The sequence below is a fragment of the Nicotiana attenuata genome, unplaced genomic scaffold (assembly GCF_001879085.1).
Source record: "Nicotiana attenuata strain UT unplaced genomic scaffold, NIATTr2, whole genome shotgun sequence".
NCBI lineage: Eukaryota > Viridiplantae > Streptophyta > Magnoliopsida > Solanales > Solanaceae > Nicotiana > Nicotiana attenuata.
The window spans coordinates 746,879-765,974 of NW_017670318.1; the positions used below are offsets into that span (position 1 = coordinate 746,879).

Sequence of the window (19,096 nt, forward strand, 5' to 3'; positions counted from 1 at the left end):
TTCAGGTTTAATCAGTTGTATTTAACTATTTTATTCAGCAGTAGTTAGTTGTATTCAGGTGTTTTATACAACTGTATTCAGTTGTATTCAACTATTTTATTCAGCAGAAGTTAGCTGTATTTTGTTGCATTCAAGAGTTTATTCAGCTGTATTCAGTTGTATTTTTCTTGTATTCAAGTATTTATTCAGATGAATTAAGTCGTTTTTTGTTGTATTCAACTGTATACAGTTCTACTCAACTGTATTATTCATATGTATTTCTCTTTATTCAGCTATAATCTTTATCATGTATCTTTCAAATACAGATTAATGAGGGATCGTTTTAGTTCGTTGAGTTAAATTAGGAGAATATCATGTGATTTGATTTCCTTCCGTTTTTAGCGCAGATACGTTACTGTATTTAATGTTAGTGTCGCTTGAATATAGCTAAATACATGTCAAACTTAGCTGGAATTCCAGTTTTTACGCCTATATTTTTGGTTGTATTAATAAATACAACAGCTTAAATACATGAAATACATTGTATAAAAACATAAAAGGTATCTATAACACGTAATATAGCAAAGGGTTTCTATAAATGGCTAATTAAATGAAAAAGATGGTGCTTTATGAAAATTTTCCTATACAGTATAGTGTTAAAGCTACACCGCGGCAACCCAAACGCCTCTCCGCTCAGGTGCGTCTGCATCTTTCTCACTTTCTTTTTCTTTGTTCCGCAAGATTTTTTCTGCTCTCACTCACACACAAAATTTTGTTTTTCGTTTCTATGTGTAGACCCTGCTGCTACTTCAAAATTGAAGCTTTCGAATTTGAACTGTGAGTTTTTCCTATCTACTTCTTATTTAATTTATTGGCTTCAAATATTATTAATCTTGATTGTTCATAGCATTACTGATATCTAGAAAAACAAAGTACTCTTGTGAATTCTGGGGAAGTGCCGATATGGGGGTGGGATGGTGGGGATGGGATTGTCAAGATATGCAATGCTCAAGATATGCAGTGCTTCTTATTTATTATTATTGCCCGTAAATTCAAGAGTCAAACCAACACTTCACTAGGTATCAAGAACTTTGAGAATTTTCTTTGTAGTAATCATAGAATTTGACAAACATTGTCTTATTTCGTACTTGCCAATTTCTTTTATGTTTGGAGTTGGTTTATATTAGCTGGTATTAGCATCTTGAGAGTTGATAATCTACAGAATTGGAGTTACAAAGGTTTGATTGTTTGATAGGGTGATCTCAATTCTCATGTATGAGTATGACTTTAGTTTTAAAATTAAAGATAACATCTTATATATCTAAGCAATATTTTCCTTTGTCGTTTTTGGTGTATTTTTGGTTCCTAACTGCTGCAATAATTTCCCCCCTAAAAGTGCAAAGGAATATGATCAATTTAGTACTGGTAGTCTGAAACTCACCCCCATGTTCGCGAACGGCCTGCAGGTTTTAACTCTTCGAAAAAATTTATCACAACTTCATAATAATGGTATCAAAACAATTGCAAGATACAGGAGTGAGGGTTAATATTTTTCTCTCGCTTTCGTCATGAACCATAACTTATGGCGTATCTTTTAGCTAGGATTTTTATGACTTTATAAGTTGAGCATATATACAAGAATAGATGTTCTAAGAATAAGAATTGAAGATGATCATGAGTAGGTAGATTTTGGTAAGTTACATGGGCGGCAGACCAAATTACAAGTTAATTTTTCACTAAAGTGTATTATATTTGAAATTGAAAAGTTGGTAGAGCTAGCTTAAACTGATCAAGGTACAGTTTTCTAACTGTTATTGGAGAGGACACATCTTCAGGGTGGAAAGGGATGGTCACAGTAACGAAAATCTCAAATACTCTTTATTGAAAGGTATCTATACTTTAAGATTTACTGTTCATCAAATCATGTTGAATATGTAGAAAAAAATCGGATACTTGAGCAATGGAAGATCACAAGAAGAATAAAATTGTCTATCTTAATTATCTTCATATGGTTTATGGTTTGCATTTGCTTACCATTTTTATTAAATTTGTTTGGATTTTACAGGTAGAACTATCAGCTTATTTTATTATTTACAATAGCTTTTGGTAATATTTGATTTAAAATACTCGTGCAACGCACGAACATAGAGACTAAAAGCACAAATAATTTATGTTAAATGTTAAACGACTAAAATATCCCTGAAATATTGATCGACTTTTATGCCCTTAAATATTTGTATAATTTAAGGATCTAATGGTAAATTAACTAATGATAGAATTCTTTTTCGATTTAAACTATACATATACCCCATCCTACAACGTTGATCCTACTTGAATTAGAAAAGTATTGTTCCTAATTATAATTCCTTTATAACAAGGCATGTAATAAAAGAAGTATACGTACTAATGAAAATTTTAGTACTATGTTAACAAAAACATCTATAAAATTTTAAACAAAATTGAAATTCTTACTATTCTTTAAAGTATTAATTTGTGTTTAGTACATATAAAGCTACAACGAAATTAAGTTAATATCTTTTACCTAAATATTAGGAGTTACTACATATTTCAAACAAATTGAGTTAATTTTTAAAATTTTAAATAATAAGAAAATAATTAAATGATATTTTTTAAAATGTAAAATCTAATTTTAAAGTGTTAAAATAATAGGGAAAATTTTAGATGAATATTTTTATTTTACATAATAATAAAGTAGTCAGATTGTGATCTTTAATGTATTTATTTTTATTTCAATATGAGTAATTGATTTCTTTACAAATTACTCAAAGAAAATCAATTGATGTTAGTGTAGATTAGGTTTCCTAAAACAAGTTCGTCGAAGTCTCCAATATATCGAAGTTTAACAATTTTTTTCTTTAATTGGTTTATTTTAATTAGATGCTCATGTGCCATAACTTGGTAAAAAATATATATATTTCTCCTAAAAAGTATGTAAAATATGTATACTATATATAATACACGTATACACGGAAAAAGATTATCTTCTATTATTTTTGGTAACAGTTAAAAATATATATATTTCTCTAAAATCTTAACTAATAATGGACTTGATTTATCAAACACGTGTATGATTAATATTTTATTGCTTTGAATGTGATAAATTAGAAATAATTTTACTCGGGTTATATCCGACATAACTTAAATTTGACATAATTTTATAAATAACTGAGACAACCCTCACAAATATATCAAAGTACAATAGTGAAAAAGTAATACTTTTTGGAGGTGATTCAAAGATGGACAACTATATGTTTTACTTTTGAGATGGAGAAGCCAAAGTTATAGAAGGAACCATACACCAAAAATGTCCTCTATAAAGAAGTATTAGATATGATACTACCACACTGAATATTTATACACTATAAATACAATATCATTTAACTTAACTAAATTGATCATCTTTGTAGGTTAAGGTGATATAAATAGAAAATCTCTTCTACTACTTTATGAGTACCAAATTAATCAGAGTTTAACTTATGAAATTTAACCATCAGTTAATTCACTAACATAACTACCTTTGTTTTGGAACCAAAGCTTAGTTTCTTTGGTAGCAGTTCTGTCCAAATTTGAAGATCTTAAGTGAAATATTATACTGAAAATTGGTCGGGCCAAGGGAGTAATTTATGTTGGTTTAGGCAGTTGTTTGCGGGATTTTGTGTGTCCTAACTGCCACTGATGGTGCTTGAGTGCATTGCTGAGTAGAGACTTAACATAGTCTTGTTTTAATATATTTTCACCTTTCACATTTTTACTTCTACTTCAGCCCGTAATTTAAGCCTTTTTCAGAAAAGGGTGTCTCTTCAAACTTATGGATGTGCTGTGATAAATTTATCTTCGATTTTATCTCTATAAGATGAAATGGTGATATGATCTTAGTGTTGCGGTTCGATAGAAAATTTAGTCAAAGAAAGAGCCAAGTTATCCTTGTTAATCGTCAGGTGATTTCAGAACATCTTATACCAGGATCTTTGTCTTTTCTTAATAGGAATGACGCTGGACAAATAGAATTTAATATAGTCACTTAGTTAAAGAAACTTGCATTCAAAATAAAGTGATTGATTCTATGTTGTATGTGGTGGCTCAACTGTTTGTTTACTTTCTGTTGATGCAGTTACTAATGTTCCCATATAAAGAGGAAATAGGGAAGGCATATGAAAGTTTTGCATAAATTTGATCGAATAAACATGACAACTAGTTCGCAAATCAATTCCCAAAAAGAAGTAGCTTGTCCGTACCGTTAAAAGCATCAAGTAGGAGTGAACAGCACTAAAGAAGCAACTTGATTTCTTCATCACTAGAGTTACCTATACCTATATAGATAAAATGTGTTTGTGTTTGGTGATTGTGTATTTGTTCATTTGTTTAGCGTAACTGTTCGTACTTTTTGTTCTTTCTGATGTTATGGTGAACTTAACCATATTAGGGTCTAGATAAGGTAGCGCATAGGCAGACCTTATTCCTACCTTGGAGGTAGAGAAACTGTTTTCGATCACCATTATAAGTGCTCGAATTTTTAAAATAAAATATTGACCGACAATGTCAACTAAGATTAGAATTACAATTTTTGTCATTACATTGAAAATCGTTAGACATTCTCTTTTGTTTAAGTTGGGAAAGTCATTCTATTCCTTTATTTACTGTAGTCCACTCTTTGATTGTGGTTTTTGCGTAAAGCCCCAGCGGACCTTGAGCTCTTTTCTATGATTTTCTGATAACTGTAACATAAAGGTTTTGTGATGTGAGTAGAATCAGATCCTGTTTTCTAACTTGAGATTGAAAAGTTTGGTATGCAATCTCATAAAAGAAGAGGGATGTTAAGTATACATGAATGTTCCTTGTTCTCCATGAGCTTTTACATTTAAGAGATAAGACATGTTACCGTAAAAGATAGTCAAGAGTAACTCTTGGTGAGTTTTGGTCTGAGACCAATTTTGAGAGTGAGCGATTCTAGTTCTAGTAGAAGTAGAATTAATTCAGGAAAATGTCGTTTGAACTGTCGCAACATGAAGCAGAAATATACAAGCAGAGCAAAACAGCAAGTAACTCCACAAATGAGGAACAGACCCCAAAAGCTCTTCAACTGAAGCTGTTCTGAATCTGCTTCAGAGCTCTGCCCTTCACAAACTTTTCTGTTTAACCACTTCTTGTGAATCTTCTCTAGCTCTCCATTTTCAGATAATTGCAGATTGCAGTTGACATGTCAATAGCTAAGGGTGAGTCTCTCGGAAATGCCTAATCATGTAATATTTATATGTGCAGGTAGGTATGCATACTGTTCTGAAATTCGTGGTAGAGCCCATCGCTAATATGTGACTGAGCACCCTAGGGTGCTTCAGCAAGCCCGTATTTATGGATCCAAAATTAAGACGGGGGGTACTAGGTTTCTTTTTGGAGAAAATGCTGCTAGAGAAGTACCCCCACTGGAAGAAAAACAAGTGCAAGATATAATGGGCAAATGTGCCGCTGCTCTAGTCTACATGTTTGTAAGTCTTTGCAACATACATTGTCTCGTGGCAATTTTTACTTTGCTCCTTTTATCATAATCTGTTTGACATCTTTGTCTAAGATAACCAATAATTTTTACTTTAGGGCGCAAGATTGGCTTATGGCTACAGGCAGAGGCAGCAAGAGGCACAATCAAAAGGTGAAATAAACAAGGCATTGCCACAGCAATATGATGAAATGCTTTCAAAATTAGAGGAAAAGGCAGCACAAGCTGAACTTGAAATACAAAAGATGTCTGAGCACTATGAGTCAAAATTTTCTGAATTAGAGGGAGAGCTGGAAGCTCTACGGGCGGAGAGGGCCAAATTATTTGTAGTTACTACAGAAAAACCAATTGCCAAGGTGAAATCTCTTTGACCAGGGCTTAATCATTGGACGTAATCAATTCATAATGAGTTCTTCTGTATTTGACTCATGTAAAAATTTTTGCTTACGTTTTTTAAGTGTGTATATCATTCATAACTTTTTATGGCTATTTTTGGTAGTGGCTGATTGTTGGTAGATATTGTCTATTTGTGACTATTCCTGTAGTTTCATTTTAAAAAATAACTTTATATACCTCGTGTAATTTTTCGACAAAAGATGATGAATCCATTCCGCATCCCTCACTCCATCCATGAATATAACACTGGCAAATTAAGATAGCTGAGAATATGAGACCCCATAAAATGGGAAGGAGTATATTCTCCAAACATTTATCACTTGTAATGAGCTGAATATATAAAAACACCATAGCCAAATTTATTGTTAGTGTTTAGGCACATATCAAGCAATAGCATTAATACAGCTATCTAGTGTAATTACACAACCTAGCATTGTTTACAAACACGCTCTTAACTATCTAGGGGAGGGATCAGAGGATCCATAACCGAGCGCACACACTATTTCCCAATCTCCACCAACTCTGCTATGTTACCAACCATAAGTTGGGGAAATTAGTTTTCACATTTTAAAATACCCCAAGGAAGAAAACGACTGATTTTAAGCTAAAATCACTTGCTCTTCTTACCCCACCATTTTCTACGATTCTTCCCTGCTTTAGGAAAACGAAGGTTGTGTACTTTTGCCTTTGTCTCCTTTAACCGGACTTTGTAATCTTTTTTCCATTCCTCAAACCTGCACTTCAGTCTTCGGTACTCATCTGCAGGATTAGTAGAATGTAACTGCCCTGGCTTCAGAAATGCAATTGCATACCCAAAATTGGATTCAATATCCCAAAAAAATGAAGAAAAAAAAAAGGAATACCTAAAGTTGGCTTCATCAAACAGGCCACCAAATTCTTAAAGATATTAGTCCCGAAGCAGATTTTACAATTCTGAACGAAGAAAGAAGAAAAGTTCAATAAAAAATTATGGAAAAGCTTTTATAGAAAACCAATTATTCTGTTATATGTTCTATTAAGAGAACAAAAACTGAGGCAAAGTGACCTAGTAATAGTAAGGATATCTTTGAATCTTTATGATAGAGTACCTTGGCCTCCATTTTTCTGCCTGTTTTTGAGATGTCTTCATTTAACGTTTTTGCACTCTGCAGTTTATTAAGATCCTTTCGAGCCAACCATCCACGAATAGCTGCAACAAAAAAGACGTGTAAATATATTTGATTTCATAATCACAAAGATACCAATAGAAATAACTTTACCTGATTGCATCTGCACAACAGCCACCAGCTGCTCATCACTTTTGTGAGCCACCTTTGCCTTAGACCCCACCGAAGTATTATACCGGTTTCTTGCTATTTCACCACGAATAACTACAAGAACAAATTTTTAGTCAGAATATCAGGTAAAATTCAGCATTGAAAGTCTTAAAATTTTACTATATTGATGCATCAGCTCAGAATTGAACTGGCTTATATCACTAGTTACTTTTGGAACTTTCAGCATTGCTTCAAATAGCAGGAAATTATATATTTATTCTTTTTCTAAAATCATCGGAATGGCAGCCCTGATGCTCTACACTTTGAAGATATCTAATGTAGTCCTCAAATGGACATATACTCATTAAAAACTGATAGACACAACATTGTTCATGAATATCATCTTCTATTGTATACAAAAGAAAAAGGAAAAAAAGAGCTGCAGAGGGATCTGCTTTACATGATTGAAGTGTGATTACTCCTCCTTTCAGCTCATGGAAGTAACGACGAGCACGATGACCACGAAAGCACTTCTGCACCTCAAGAGTACCTTGCAGAACTTGGTTTCTCACATCCTCCAATGCAGCAATCTACATGTTAGAGAGACAGAAGTTCAAAGATAGGCACACAAAAGGAAATCCAATCTTCAATGGTATAAACCCATTGCCTCATTAGAAGACTGTATTGGTCATACATATCAGAGGAATTATGTTAGCCATAAACCATATTTTTCTTCTTTTCTGATTGTTCTTCTTTCCAATATGCATGGGACTATTCACAAACCTTCTCTAAAAGGACATATGCATGGCCTCAATGTGATGTCACCAGTTTGGAAGACACCACACCTATTTTTTTTAAAAGATGATGGTGTCCCGGCCAGCTTGCGCTCATATCAATGCACCACACTTTTATTTGTCATAATTTGCTTCAACTATATAGTAGTAAAAATTAGAAAAGATTTAAACTTTCTGGTGTGTCTTTTTGATGATTAGGGCAATGACATTATTGTTTGAAAAGAAAACCTATCTTTCATGTCAGAAAACGAGGAACTATGAGCTCACCTGTCCTGCTCGGAAATATAACTTTGTGTATCCAACTTGGTACAGTTCCGGAAGAATATCAAACTGCTGAAGAACGGCAACTGACATACTTAGAGGATCTTGACATGCATTATCCTTCACCAGAAGGAAGCCGTACCTAAAATACCGCATTCATATAAGTCGAAAAGCAACCAAAAATCTTTTCAAAAAAAAAAAGCAACCAAAAAGAACAAGTCAGCGACAAACTAAGGATCAAGTATGTCACCTGCTTGTGAATTCTTGATGTGTTAACCTAGTAGGATAGCCAGATCTTGATATTCTAACCACCTCAAGAACACCACAGGATCTGAGCTGTTGTATGACAAGATCTTTGTCACACATGCCAGGAACCTGCTTATTATTTGGTTTTATGCAACATATGAAGTGGGGTGTTGTATTTTCCAACTGCTGCATCAGTTTGAACAAATGATCCTGCCAGAAATTTTTTATAAAGGGAAACCTTGAGCAACTATCGGGGTACCCTGAGATACAAACTTTTATTTTCTTAAGTGTTCAGTTTGTTAGCATGATCAAGTTCTATAGAGAAGTTGAGAAAATAAACACCTTAAACTTAGTTGCAACACTTTGCTTCTGAAAATCTGGCACCCCCGTATAGGTTGATGGACTTGAGAATTTTGTATCTTCATTAGCAGAAACAGAGGCAAACAGCTGAGGTAGCTGGCCGCCACTTGATGAGAGTAGCTGAATAATGTCAGAATGCAGTGCATCTCTATTCTTTTCTAAGAAGCCAGTTGCATCATAAGTAACCTGGAAAAAACAAATATAAATAGTTACTTTGTCCAGAGTTAGACAACTATAATGAGTAATTAACTCGGAGATTCCATAGAGTTAGACAAACTGAGTAATTAAGTACTAGATGACAAGAAAATACTACTTAATATCCATAGAACTATAGCACATGACAAGAAAAGATGCATTTATAAGAGAAACTGACCTCTCCAGCATAATGGCGAATATGAAATTCTTCTCTTTCGCCTTTAAAGCAAGGGTCAGATTTGATGTGCTGCTGAAGTTTACTCGCGAAGGTCAAATCAGTGGCTTTTAGGGAATTTGATTCTTCGTTCAACAAAGATATAAGCGCAATGGGTTTCTGCAAAAGTGAAAAAATGACAGTTCATCGATCAACTGGTATGTCCATTCAAATGCATGTGGTAAATTGCGTAGCCAAAATACAGAGATCTTCTTTATGATTAACTCGATATATTGCATTTTCACTACTTAACCCATAAGAAGGAATACAACGATAAGAAAATCGTGGTGGCAGCTATATCAAATAGAACTTGTGACAATACGAACAGATGCATTTTTATCCTTTGCATCCAACTCAACAATTAAACATGGAAAGAGTAAGACTAAACGGGGAAAAGATGTAAAAGGCCAAAAAGGAAAAAGAGCAACAATAGTGTGATTGCGTAATTAAGAACGAAAGTAAACTCGTGATCCAGGACCAGGACAGAAGAAAGCTAGCAGATTATATGAACTCCTGACGCCAAGTAAATAGGAAAAAGAACCAAAAGGCAGAAATACCTTTTCAAAAAGATCCAGGCACTCTTGGTTGTCTTCAAAATCTACTTTTGTCCACTCAATTCCGTCCAATTCATATTCCTGAAATGAAAGACATCAGTTCTTGCATCGACATCTAAAAATGATGCTGCAAGGAATATCTTCAGGAGAGTAAATAAAGCCCGAAAATACAACAGGAAAACTACAGACAGGAAAAATCTGAGTCAAACAATCTTGTGTTTTTCTGCGTAACATAAAAATTTCTGCAGCAGCCACTGATCTTAAATGCCCTAATAGATTCTGTAGAAGGTAAATTACTCTACGGTTGATAAGGAAGTAGGGTACTAGCAGTACAAACAAAATAATCAATACAATTGAAATGAGAAAAAAGTGAATAGAGAGGAAGAGAGAGCGTATTGTTTTATTCAACATCCCAAATCCATGATCGTACACTGTTTCCTTTGAATATGTAAAGTACAAGGCTAATTCTAAGAAAGCTTATGAGTGAAAATGGAAATGGCATTAAGTATGGAAAGTAAGCTGAGAGCTGGAAGTAGTAAGCTTGAAGTTTGATTGCCTTGATGACAGGTGATAAAGAATGGATTAGATGCCTTTGCTCGTTCATTAGTCCGACTTATATAGGACATGGGTCTCTTAGGGTCCAAGTGTAGGTGGAGTCTCCATTGAAGAGACACGAATGAGGTCATGGACCATTATGGTGCAAATCTCCCCCAGATTGTTCGGGGTTGATTGAGGAGTTTGTTGGACTCTCAACCTTATCCCTTGAGACTCGGGCAGAGGAATTGGCGCAGGGGCTTCGTGGCTTAACAAATTGAAGTCATGGCCAGTAAATATAGGGCACTCGTACCATTTTTCCGGCTCGTAAGGGACGGTTTAAGAATGGACATTTGATCCCGGAACTGGTCATATTGAGTCAGTCGTGCGAGTCGGTCACAGGCTTTGAGCCTTGGAGAGGGACAGTTTGTTCGGGGCTTAGCTAGTTTAGCACGCGTAAGACAAGTGCTATTTTTTACTACAATTTCTCAGCTCCAGTTCTCCTAAAAAGTTTCACTCGTTATAGTCAGCTTATGCAAAACCGGTAAAGAGACTTGTTCCTTTTTACCTCCTTTCAGTTAAAGAAGTTAGTAGAGGAAAGGGATGAAGCAATAAGAATGAACTAGGAAGGATCATGATATGCTTACCTCTTGCTGTTCAAGTTTCAAAAGATGTCGGTTGACATGCTGCCGGAGCCTCTCATTTGCATAGTTTATGAAAAATTGTTCAAAACTGTTTCTCTGAAAAGTGGGAATGGGACTGTCAAGTTGGATACAAGAAATCTTCCTATGCAGTATAATAGTTCTTTTTAAAAAAGACACAAATAAATTTACCTTAAATGATTCAAAACCATAAATATCCAGAATATTTATGGATCTACCCGTCTGTTCTTTACCCATTGCAAGCTTTCTATTCATTTGATCAACTATCCAGTCAAACAAGTTTGCATAAATGAACTTCGCCAATGTATCTCTTCTATCAGTTGCCTGAATCAGATTCAACATGAGTCACGTTCTCAAGAGAAGAAATAGGAGTGCTAAATTCATATATAAGAATAATTAATGAAAATAGCACATCTTCTGGTAAATATCAGGATGAAAATGTGAAAAAAGAAAATCAGCAAGAGATGGAATATAAGCACTTCGATTTACCTGCTCCATAGTTAAACTCTTGGCAACCTTATCCTTGCCGACTTGTATTTGACGTGTTGATAAAGCTAGCATGAGGTCATTTACTCTACATCCAATCAAGCTAGCAGCATTTGTAACAGCTGCAACATAAAAGATGGTGAGAAACCAAACAGATAAACGGCCTCCATGGAAGCACAGAATCTAAATGAATACTAAAAAGTTGAAGACCTTGCAAACAAAGTGAAGCAAGAAACTTCACAATTATTGTTACAAAGTAAGACCATACAAGAGGTGCAGGAAAGAATTATCATAAGAAGCATAAGAGATTCGCATGAATCACAACAACAGAGCCTCTATAACAATGTAAAACACTCATGGCCCAAAAAGTGGACAAGCCTAAGAGAGACCCTCAATATTGCAGAGAAATGGAGTTAACAAGAGTACTTCTGGAGGTAACATAGCTACTCCAGAGAAAAGCAGCCAGCTGACAATGAGAAATATGATAGACTGCCCTTTACTCAAAATGGAAGAAAGTGTTTAAGCTGAAACCGATTATATGGATGCTGAGCAAAAGCTAAGTCAAGAGATTCACAGTTGGAAAGTTAACTTACAATTAACAAGAGTACAATTACTTATATATGTATAAGATTATGAAAATCATATCTGTATTTTATTTTTTTTATTTTTGATTTGCACCGGGTGTCCGAGTCTCTATGAGCCGACTAATCCCGGGGGTGCACAGGCCCTCGGCAAGGAGTTTCCCGCAAGTGCACCACGGTTAATTCAGGTTTTACCCAGTCCGATGGCCCTCAGAAATTGTTTGCACCCAGTAGGTTTCGAACTTGAGACCTTGAAAGGGAGCAAACCCCAAGGCTCAAGCCAATTGCCACCAGGCCAACCACTGAGGGTTAAAAATCATATCTGTATTTACTTTCAGCTTGAACAAAAGTACAAGAGGATCAACATTAGCTAATGCTACATTGACAAGATAGCCCACCTTCACTTTGCACAACTTCAACATGGCTTGCATTGTCAATTACTTGGAATGTTATATTTCCCAGCCATAAAACTGAAGCAATCATCTGAAAAACATGCTCTTGATCCCTTTCAGAAATCCTAAAAGTATTTAGGGCTTCCTGGGGAAAGTAAGAGAAACAAAGGAAATAATTACAAAAAAGATCCAGCATGGTATTGAACTGAAAGAACAGAAATCAAACATAAGTTGACCATGTCTTATCCCTTAAGGCTCACCATAAACTTACGAAATTCCTCAGCATCATCAATATCATGGATCACCAAGCAGTCACTCCGGTTGAGATATTTGTATTCAGATGCACCTTTCAACTTAAGTTTAACTGAGAATGAATCACATAGAAGTTCTCAAGAAGAAATCTTTCTGCAACTTCTATAACTAATTTATCAACAAAAAGTAGAATCTTTAACTAACACCCTGCCCTCCTAAAGTAGAGAAATAGAAACAAAGAATTATCTAAAGTTGTACAGAAACCGTTGTGACTTCTAGGTCCTACAAAACCAAAACAGAAAATTTATAGAGCACCAGAAGTATAAGAGTCATTTCAATCTCTCTTTTTTTTAATCAAGAAAAAGTCAGTTCAATCTCTTAAATGTTGTCTTTTCTAGTAAAACAAAAAATTATATACAAATAATATTGAAAGAACTTCCATTAAACAGAGTTTTTAACTCCAATAAAATTTCTCACATTATAGATGATTCATCAGCTGTATGCCTAACTTCTAGATTTTTCTGCTCCAGAGTTCCACTTCCACTTTTTTTAATAACACTGGTGTCCGGGCTAGCTGGCGCCACAGCGCTCATATTTCACAGGTTGTGTGCATCCTCCCACCAGAACATACGTTTTTGAGTGACTCTACCCACCATAGCTTAGACATGGAAGACACCACCTAGTTTTGACGCCTCTGCTGGGATTCAATCGCTGGTCCTTATGATTTTCTTTACAGACCACCTTATGATGCAGTCCCACTTCCATGTTTAAGAAGATCTTGCTGGATTACTAAGTTGTGTCTATTAATTTACTCTTATATCCTACTACATTGATTGTTTACAACTTCAAAATCACAGCCCCTGCTTCATCTTTAAGATCACAGAAGTTTCAGTTCAGGGAAAGATATGCGGAAAACATCTCAGGAGTTGTAACCACACAGCATCAGAAACAGAAGTTGTTTTGGCAAAGAAGTTACATTGCTGATTAATTAAACAATCACTACCAATGGAGACGGCAATGTTTAAAGCCATGTGAAGTCCTACGAGTGAAATAAGCAACAACAGCACAATAGAAGGTCTATCAATTACAGACCTCTCAAAGCAGGTGGAGCCCCGGCACATAGTTGGTAAAAGATATGGTAGGACCTCTCTCCATTGACCAGCTGAACTACTCTCGACTGCCCAAAGAAGACATTATGTTTCAAAAGAATTAGATTGCAATTGTACTGACATAAATGCAATACGAAGATCCAGGGTAGAGAGGAGAAGAAAATCCCACCTTTTCAAGAAGTACTACTCATTGTTTTAGCATTAGCACATTGGACATGCACAAAGAATTATAAAAGTCAGTAACAATGCCAAAACAGTTATGAAAGGACAATTACAATAAACTGCAATATCTGAATCAAATTTTGTAGACACACTTACAGGTTTGTATTTTAGCACTGCATATCCTTCCTGTTGCACTAAAATGAATTTCCATCAACTTTCCCTGCAGCCATCAGGGACAACTGTCAGAACAAGTGCAACAAATGGGGAAATAAAGGAAAGTAAACAAGAAAAGAATCAGGCATAGAGACTGACAAATCGACTAGAGTTGTTGTTCTTGGAAGTTTTGGCATTCCCAAAGGCCTCTAATATGTAGCTTGTTTGCAGCACCTCCCTCTCTATTCCATTACTGCTTCCACCAATCGTAGCCAAGTATTCCATTGCAATCTTTGCTGTTTCCGTCTTCCCAGATCCACTTTCCCCACTGTATGATATGAAGAGAAATTAGTTCCTCCCAATCTAAAATCATCATGATTTGATAATTACTATCTAAGACATCAATCACTGAACCAGAGTAGAAATACACACTAAGTATCTCGCAGCACTAAAGATAACAAAGAGACATTTTCACCAACCTTATGATAATAGATTGACTTATTTCATCTGCACGATTCAGAAGGTAAAAGCAAAGAAATTAGGATTTGTTTGCATCTAAAGTTTTTAAAAGAGCTAACAATGAACTTTTTTTGTATAATTAACAAAGAATATGGTTCTGTGGAAAACCTTCCATCATTCGATCGTATGCAGTGTCAGCAATAGAATAAACATGAGGATCATTCAAGAGCTTCTGTCTGTAAGCTGTAACAAATTCGTCCCCATACAATTGGATATCTTTGAAGGGATTGATTGCTATTAAAACAGGTCCTGCTTTACTCTGCAGGCATGGTGGGACAGGAAACAATTAAAAGAGGAGAGACATGAAATTACAAAACGAGGCATAAATGCAGTTTAGTATTACGCACATATATTATGTCCCGTGCATATCTGCGTTGAAGGTTGTGAAGAACTGATGGCTCGTTCAAATAACTAAGTTGCATTAGATCATCCACACCCTCAAGAACATTGGGATTAGCAGGTAAAAGCTCTCCTACAGGCACTGTCACAACCTATAGTACGACAATGTGTAAGTCCGATGCAGCTAGTAACTTTAAATATTCATCATTTAGGAATAGCAGGTATACGTGAACTCACACTGCGATCAGATGGTAATACTGTAGCTTTATCTCCTGAAGATGATTGAATCTGTCCTGATACCCATTGTCCATTCCTCAGGCGACACCAGATGCGGAGCTTCTGAAACACAAATATAGCTCTTAGTTACATAGAAACACTATCTTTAGAACAACCCTCAAAATCTTCCAACAGTAAAAAAAAAACAAACACAATTGAGAAAACAGGTGGAGCTCCAAAACTACTCACGAATCCATCATTGAATTAAGGTAATTATAAGAATAACTACAACAACTACGGATCAACCTGAAACTAGAGTTATATGAATAAAGACAGTAAATTTACAGAAATGAAGACAATGTAGTTATGACAGTAACTATTATTTACCTTGTTAATAAAATAATTGATATTAAGTTCCATTCCTTTAACCTTCTTATAAGCCCCAAAATTAGCATTCCTTTGCAACCCTTTAGACTCTTCAAATTTCTTGCTACTATTCTTCTCCAATTCAACATCTCCTTTAATTCCGAAGCTATTGGGCAACGTTCGCTTCGGTGAGGGAGGCCTAGTCTTGGATTTAAGCTTCGGCCGAGCCGGTAATGCCGGTGGCAAGTCTTTGGGTTTCTCATTTTCGTCCCTTTTCCGGAGAGTCTCCAGCATTTCCTCTAACGAACTACGCGCCATAGAATTTGGCGAAACGGACAACATCCTTTTTTTTCCGTCAGAAGTAAGAATTATATGTACAAAAAATTTCTCATTCCAATAAGGGGAAAATAAAAGGGAACTTCTTTTTAGGCTAAATCAAGAACATGGGGGTGGCTCATTATGTCGAGTAAACAAACTTTTTGAGGAAGACAGAGAATAAGAGAAGCAAAATTGCCTAAAGATAGAAATAGATATTATCTAATGAAGAAGAAGATTCTTTTTTTTTTCTTTTTTCTGGTTTATCAGAAAGAAAAAGGGGAAAAGGATGTTCACTTTTGTGTGCCGTGTGTTGGTTGGTTTTATATTTAGAAAAACAAAAACTGCCGTTCAGATAGAACCAAAATAGAAAATAATGGATATGAAATTTTGAAAATTTATCATTTTTGGTCGAGTATGTAGTAATAGGATGATGATTTGGATTGAAAGAACCGTTGGATTTTGATGAAGGAAATTTAAATAAATTTGAAATTAGTGGGGGCCTGGGATATATACTAGTAGTAGTAATGTACTTTTGCTAAAATAGCGTAGACCTGAAATTTTGCAGTGGCAGACAGAGACACCTGAAAGGAAGCGGATAAAATGTGACATTTGGTGGAATTTAAATTTGGTCCTGAACTCTTTTCTAATTACAGTAGTAGGCTTCAATTTTATAATTCTTCCGTTTTACTTCCCGCTTAAAGCATATTTTGTTCTTTCTCTTATGAAATTTTGTTTTACAAACAATATTATTCGACATGTTTAGACAAATTTTAAAATTTAAAATCCATGTACCGTTATATATTTACTTATTATGTATTATTTTTATTGTTTCTACCCTGTAAGTAAATATAGGATATATTCAGGTCAAATTACTAGCGTTTGGCCAATGATTATCAAATTTGTTTTGAAAAAACTGAGTTAGGTGAAGTTTGGTTTAAAGATGAAAATGTGTTTGGACATGAGTTTTCAAAACATATTTCACTTTTTTTTTTTGAAAAAACACGAAACATGATTTATACCCACAAGTTTTAAAAACTATCACAAATACACAACAAAACCTTTATCAATAACATTCATTATATTAGCACAAACCAATAGTCCTGAACATAAATAAATTTGGTACAAAATTATCATTTTTATAATGAACTACATAATACATTATCAGATGACCGAGAAGACGAAGCAGCATGGTTACAAAATAATAAATGGTGGGCTCTTTTATAAAATACAAAAGTTTGGGACAATTTTAAAAAAATATAATAGAGACATTTTGGGCCAAAATCAGCTCTGAGGTGGTTTTGGGATTTGGGTTTTGGAAATTTGCCAAAATGTAGATAAAATTTATGGCCAAATATGAATTTGCCAAAAAAATCCAAATATATTTTAGCAGAATATATGGCCAAACGGGAAAGAGTTTCGTAGATTGTTGGGTGTGCGAACAAAGTACCACATTGGTAGCTGAAAAGATTGGGAGTCTACATATAAAGTGTAGGGATCTCTTAATGGTGTGAGGCCTTTTGGGGAAAACCGTGCGGGCTTAGCCCAAAGCGGACAATATCACACCATGTTAAGAGTGTCATTGGGCCGTTTTAGCCGAACAACTGGTATCAGAGCCCAGGTTCAGTGGGACGAGTATGGAGATGGCGGAGTGATGGTGCGGGGCGGCAGGCACACAAGAAGAAGCTAGTTGCGGGCTTCGGTTGCCATAATACTCTAACAATGTAGGTGGCACACAATAATCTCGAAAATTGACCCGTGGATCGTGGTAATGGGCCACGTGGAACTTAGTTCGAGGGGGAGATTGTTGGGTGTGCAAACAAAGTACCACATTGGTAGCTGAAAAGATTGGGAGTCTACATATAAAGTGTAGGGATCTCTTAATGGTGTGAGGCCTTTTAGGGAAAACCGTGCGGGCTTGGCCCAAAACGGACAATATCACACCATGTTAAGAGTGTCATTGGGTCGTTTAAGCCCAACGGCATTCTCAATAATTTTACCTTGTAGTAGTGGGGTTACTCAAATTTGTAAAGCTGAAAAGGGGATTTCCGCTGTTGTGGTTTTAGTTTTGCTGTTTTTGTAGCTTACTGAGTTGTCTTATGTAGGTAGTGTCACTTCAGACTCTTTTCTTTTTCTTTTTCGTAAGGTAGGAGACTGATAATAATAATTTGAGGCAAATATTCCTTCTCAAAGAACTCGCAAGAAATATTATTACAAGTGTAAATCTGGTCATCTATGTCATGGAATTCTATCAGAAAAGAAAACAGTAACCTGATTAGCTTCCTGATATTCAAATAGAAGGTACTATCTATAAAATATTAAGCGAATTCCGAAATAGAATATAAAAAGATATTAAGACAAAAACAGTCATCCTAATGGTGTTCATAGCTATATTGGAATCATATTGGAATATTCTTAGCTAGTTAGCTTTATCGCTATGGCCTATGAGCAATCCCTTTTTTTTTTTTGGTGCAAGCAATCCCTTTCAAGCATCTCGTGGTAAGGATAGGAGTCCGATAATATCCCGTTTGGCATAAAAATTAATTCAGTATTTACAATTTTTGTTTGAGAATGAGTATTTGCTGATTGCTGAACTTTAAATGACATATTGAAAATGGAAAAATGTGTATTGAAAATAGTTGATTTTTCTTAAGTGAAAGTTATCTGACGTCGGTAATAAAGGACGGTTCCATGGGTGGCTCAAGGGTGAGACTAGTAAAGCCTTTGCTTTAGGTCCCAAAAATTTTTGAGGCCCCAAAAAATTTTAATGGTAAAATACGTAATAATATTTTGACTTAGACAATTTTGAACTTTCCAGAAAAAAGTATAAAATCCGTGTAAAAAGGTTTTAAAAAACAAAGAATATTTACTATTTAACATAAGAAATATTCTAGAACTTCGAATTAAACTAATCAAATCTTTGTATTAGCAAATAAAAATTTTTACATCAAGATCCAAGGTAATGTATTGCAACCATATGGCTAACATCTTATTAACTTGAATTAACCCTTGATAATATAAATAATAATAATATTACTAAATGAAGCTAAAAGTCAAATATCTTGTATAAATACTATTATATAAATAAGTACAGAAGAAAAAAAGACAACATCAAAGTTTTTGCATATACTTGTATAGGTGTATAAAATTTAGATTCTTATTAAAATTCGGCTTTAGGCCACTAAAGTCATTGAGCCGCTCATGCACGGTCCGAAGAGGACGAACAAAAAAGGACTAACATGC

The 19,096-nt window shown here is 34.9% G+C and overlaps 2 protein-coding genes across 3 annotated transcripts; one reads left to right on the forward strand and one right to left on the reverse strand.

Annotated features, from left to right (window-relative positions):
* The first annotated feature begins 646 nt into the window (after window positions 1–646).
* On the forward strand, window positions 647–5,980 carry LOC109237767. Of its 2 annotated transcripts, XM_019404133.1 has the most exons (4): window positions 647–676; window positions 775–816; window positions 5,260–5,483; window positions 5,590–5,980. In XM_019404133.1, exons 3-4 carry the CDS (start codon window positions 5,448–5,450, stop codon window positions 5,860–5,862), a joined length of 309 nt encoding a protein of 102 aa, XP_019259678.1. In that variant the 5' UTR covers window positions 647–676; window positions 775–816; window positions 5,260–5,447; the 3' UTR covers window positions 5,863–5,980. The 2 variants fall into 2 exon arrangements, with proteins under 2 accessions (XP_019259678.1, XP_019259677.1); XM_019404132.1 differs by lacking the exon at window positions 647–676 and having other exon boundaries at window positions 726–816.
* A 179-nt stretch (window positions 5,981–6,159) lies between these two features.
* On the reverse strand, window positions 6,160–16,310 carry LOC109237781 (myosin-2-like). The gene is made up of 24 exons (XM_019404153.1): window positions 15,560–16,310; window positions 15,194–15,295; window positions 14,965–15,108; window positions 14,726–14,876; window positions 14,578–14,605; window positions 14,258–14,426; window positions 14,102–14,165; window positions 13,953–13,966; window positions 13,767–13,851; window positions 12,683–12,786; window positions 12,429–12,567; window positions 11,453–11,571; window positions 11,135–11,287; window positions 10,949–11,041; window positions 9,771–9,848; window positions 9,178–9,333; window positions 8,787–8,990; window positions 8,449–8,654; window positions 8,205–8,340; window positions 7,604–7,733; window positions 7,147–7,257; window positions 6,976–7,076; window positions 6,751–6,820; window positions 6,160–6,646 (listed from the first exon to the last, which is right to left on the reverse strand). Exons 1-24 carry the CDS (start codon window positions 15,878–15,880, stop codon window positions 6,498–6,500), a joined length of 3,027 nt encoding a protein of 1,008 aa, XP_019259698.1. The 5' UTR covers window positions 15,881–16,310; the 3' UTR covers window positions 6,160–6,497.
* Between the last annotated feature and the right edge of the window lie 2,786 nt (window positions 16,311–19,096).

What these genes read in the sequence shown, in the direction of transcription:
- LOC109237781 (XM_019404153.1), bottom strand. Translation starts at nt 15,880, where the DNA reads ATGTTGTCCGTTTCGCCAAATTCTATGGCGCGTAGTTCGTTAGAGGAA. An exon ending in AGGAATTTCGTAAGTTTATG is followed by an intron (nt 12,568 to 12,682) that starts GTGAGCCTTAAG and finishes TACTTTCCCCAG; the next exon opens with GAAGCCCTAAATACTTTTAG. An exon ending in AGTAATCACACTTCAATCAT is followed by an intron (nt 7,258 to 7,603) that starts GTAAAGCAGATC and finishes TTGTTCTTGTAG; the next exon opens with TTATTCGTGGTGAAATAGCA.
- LOC109237767 (XM_019404133.1), top strand. Translation starts at nt 5,448, where the DNA reads ATGGGCAAATGTGCCGCTGCTCTAGTCTACATGTTT. An exon ending in CTGCTCTAGTCTACATGTTT is followed by an intron (nt 5,484 to 5,589) that starts GTAAGTCTTTGC and finishes TTTTTACTTTAG; the next exon opens with GGCGCAAGATTGGCTTATGG.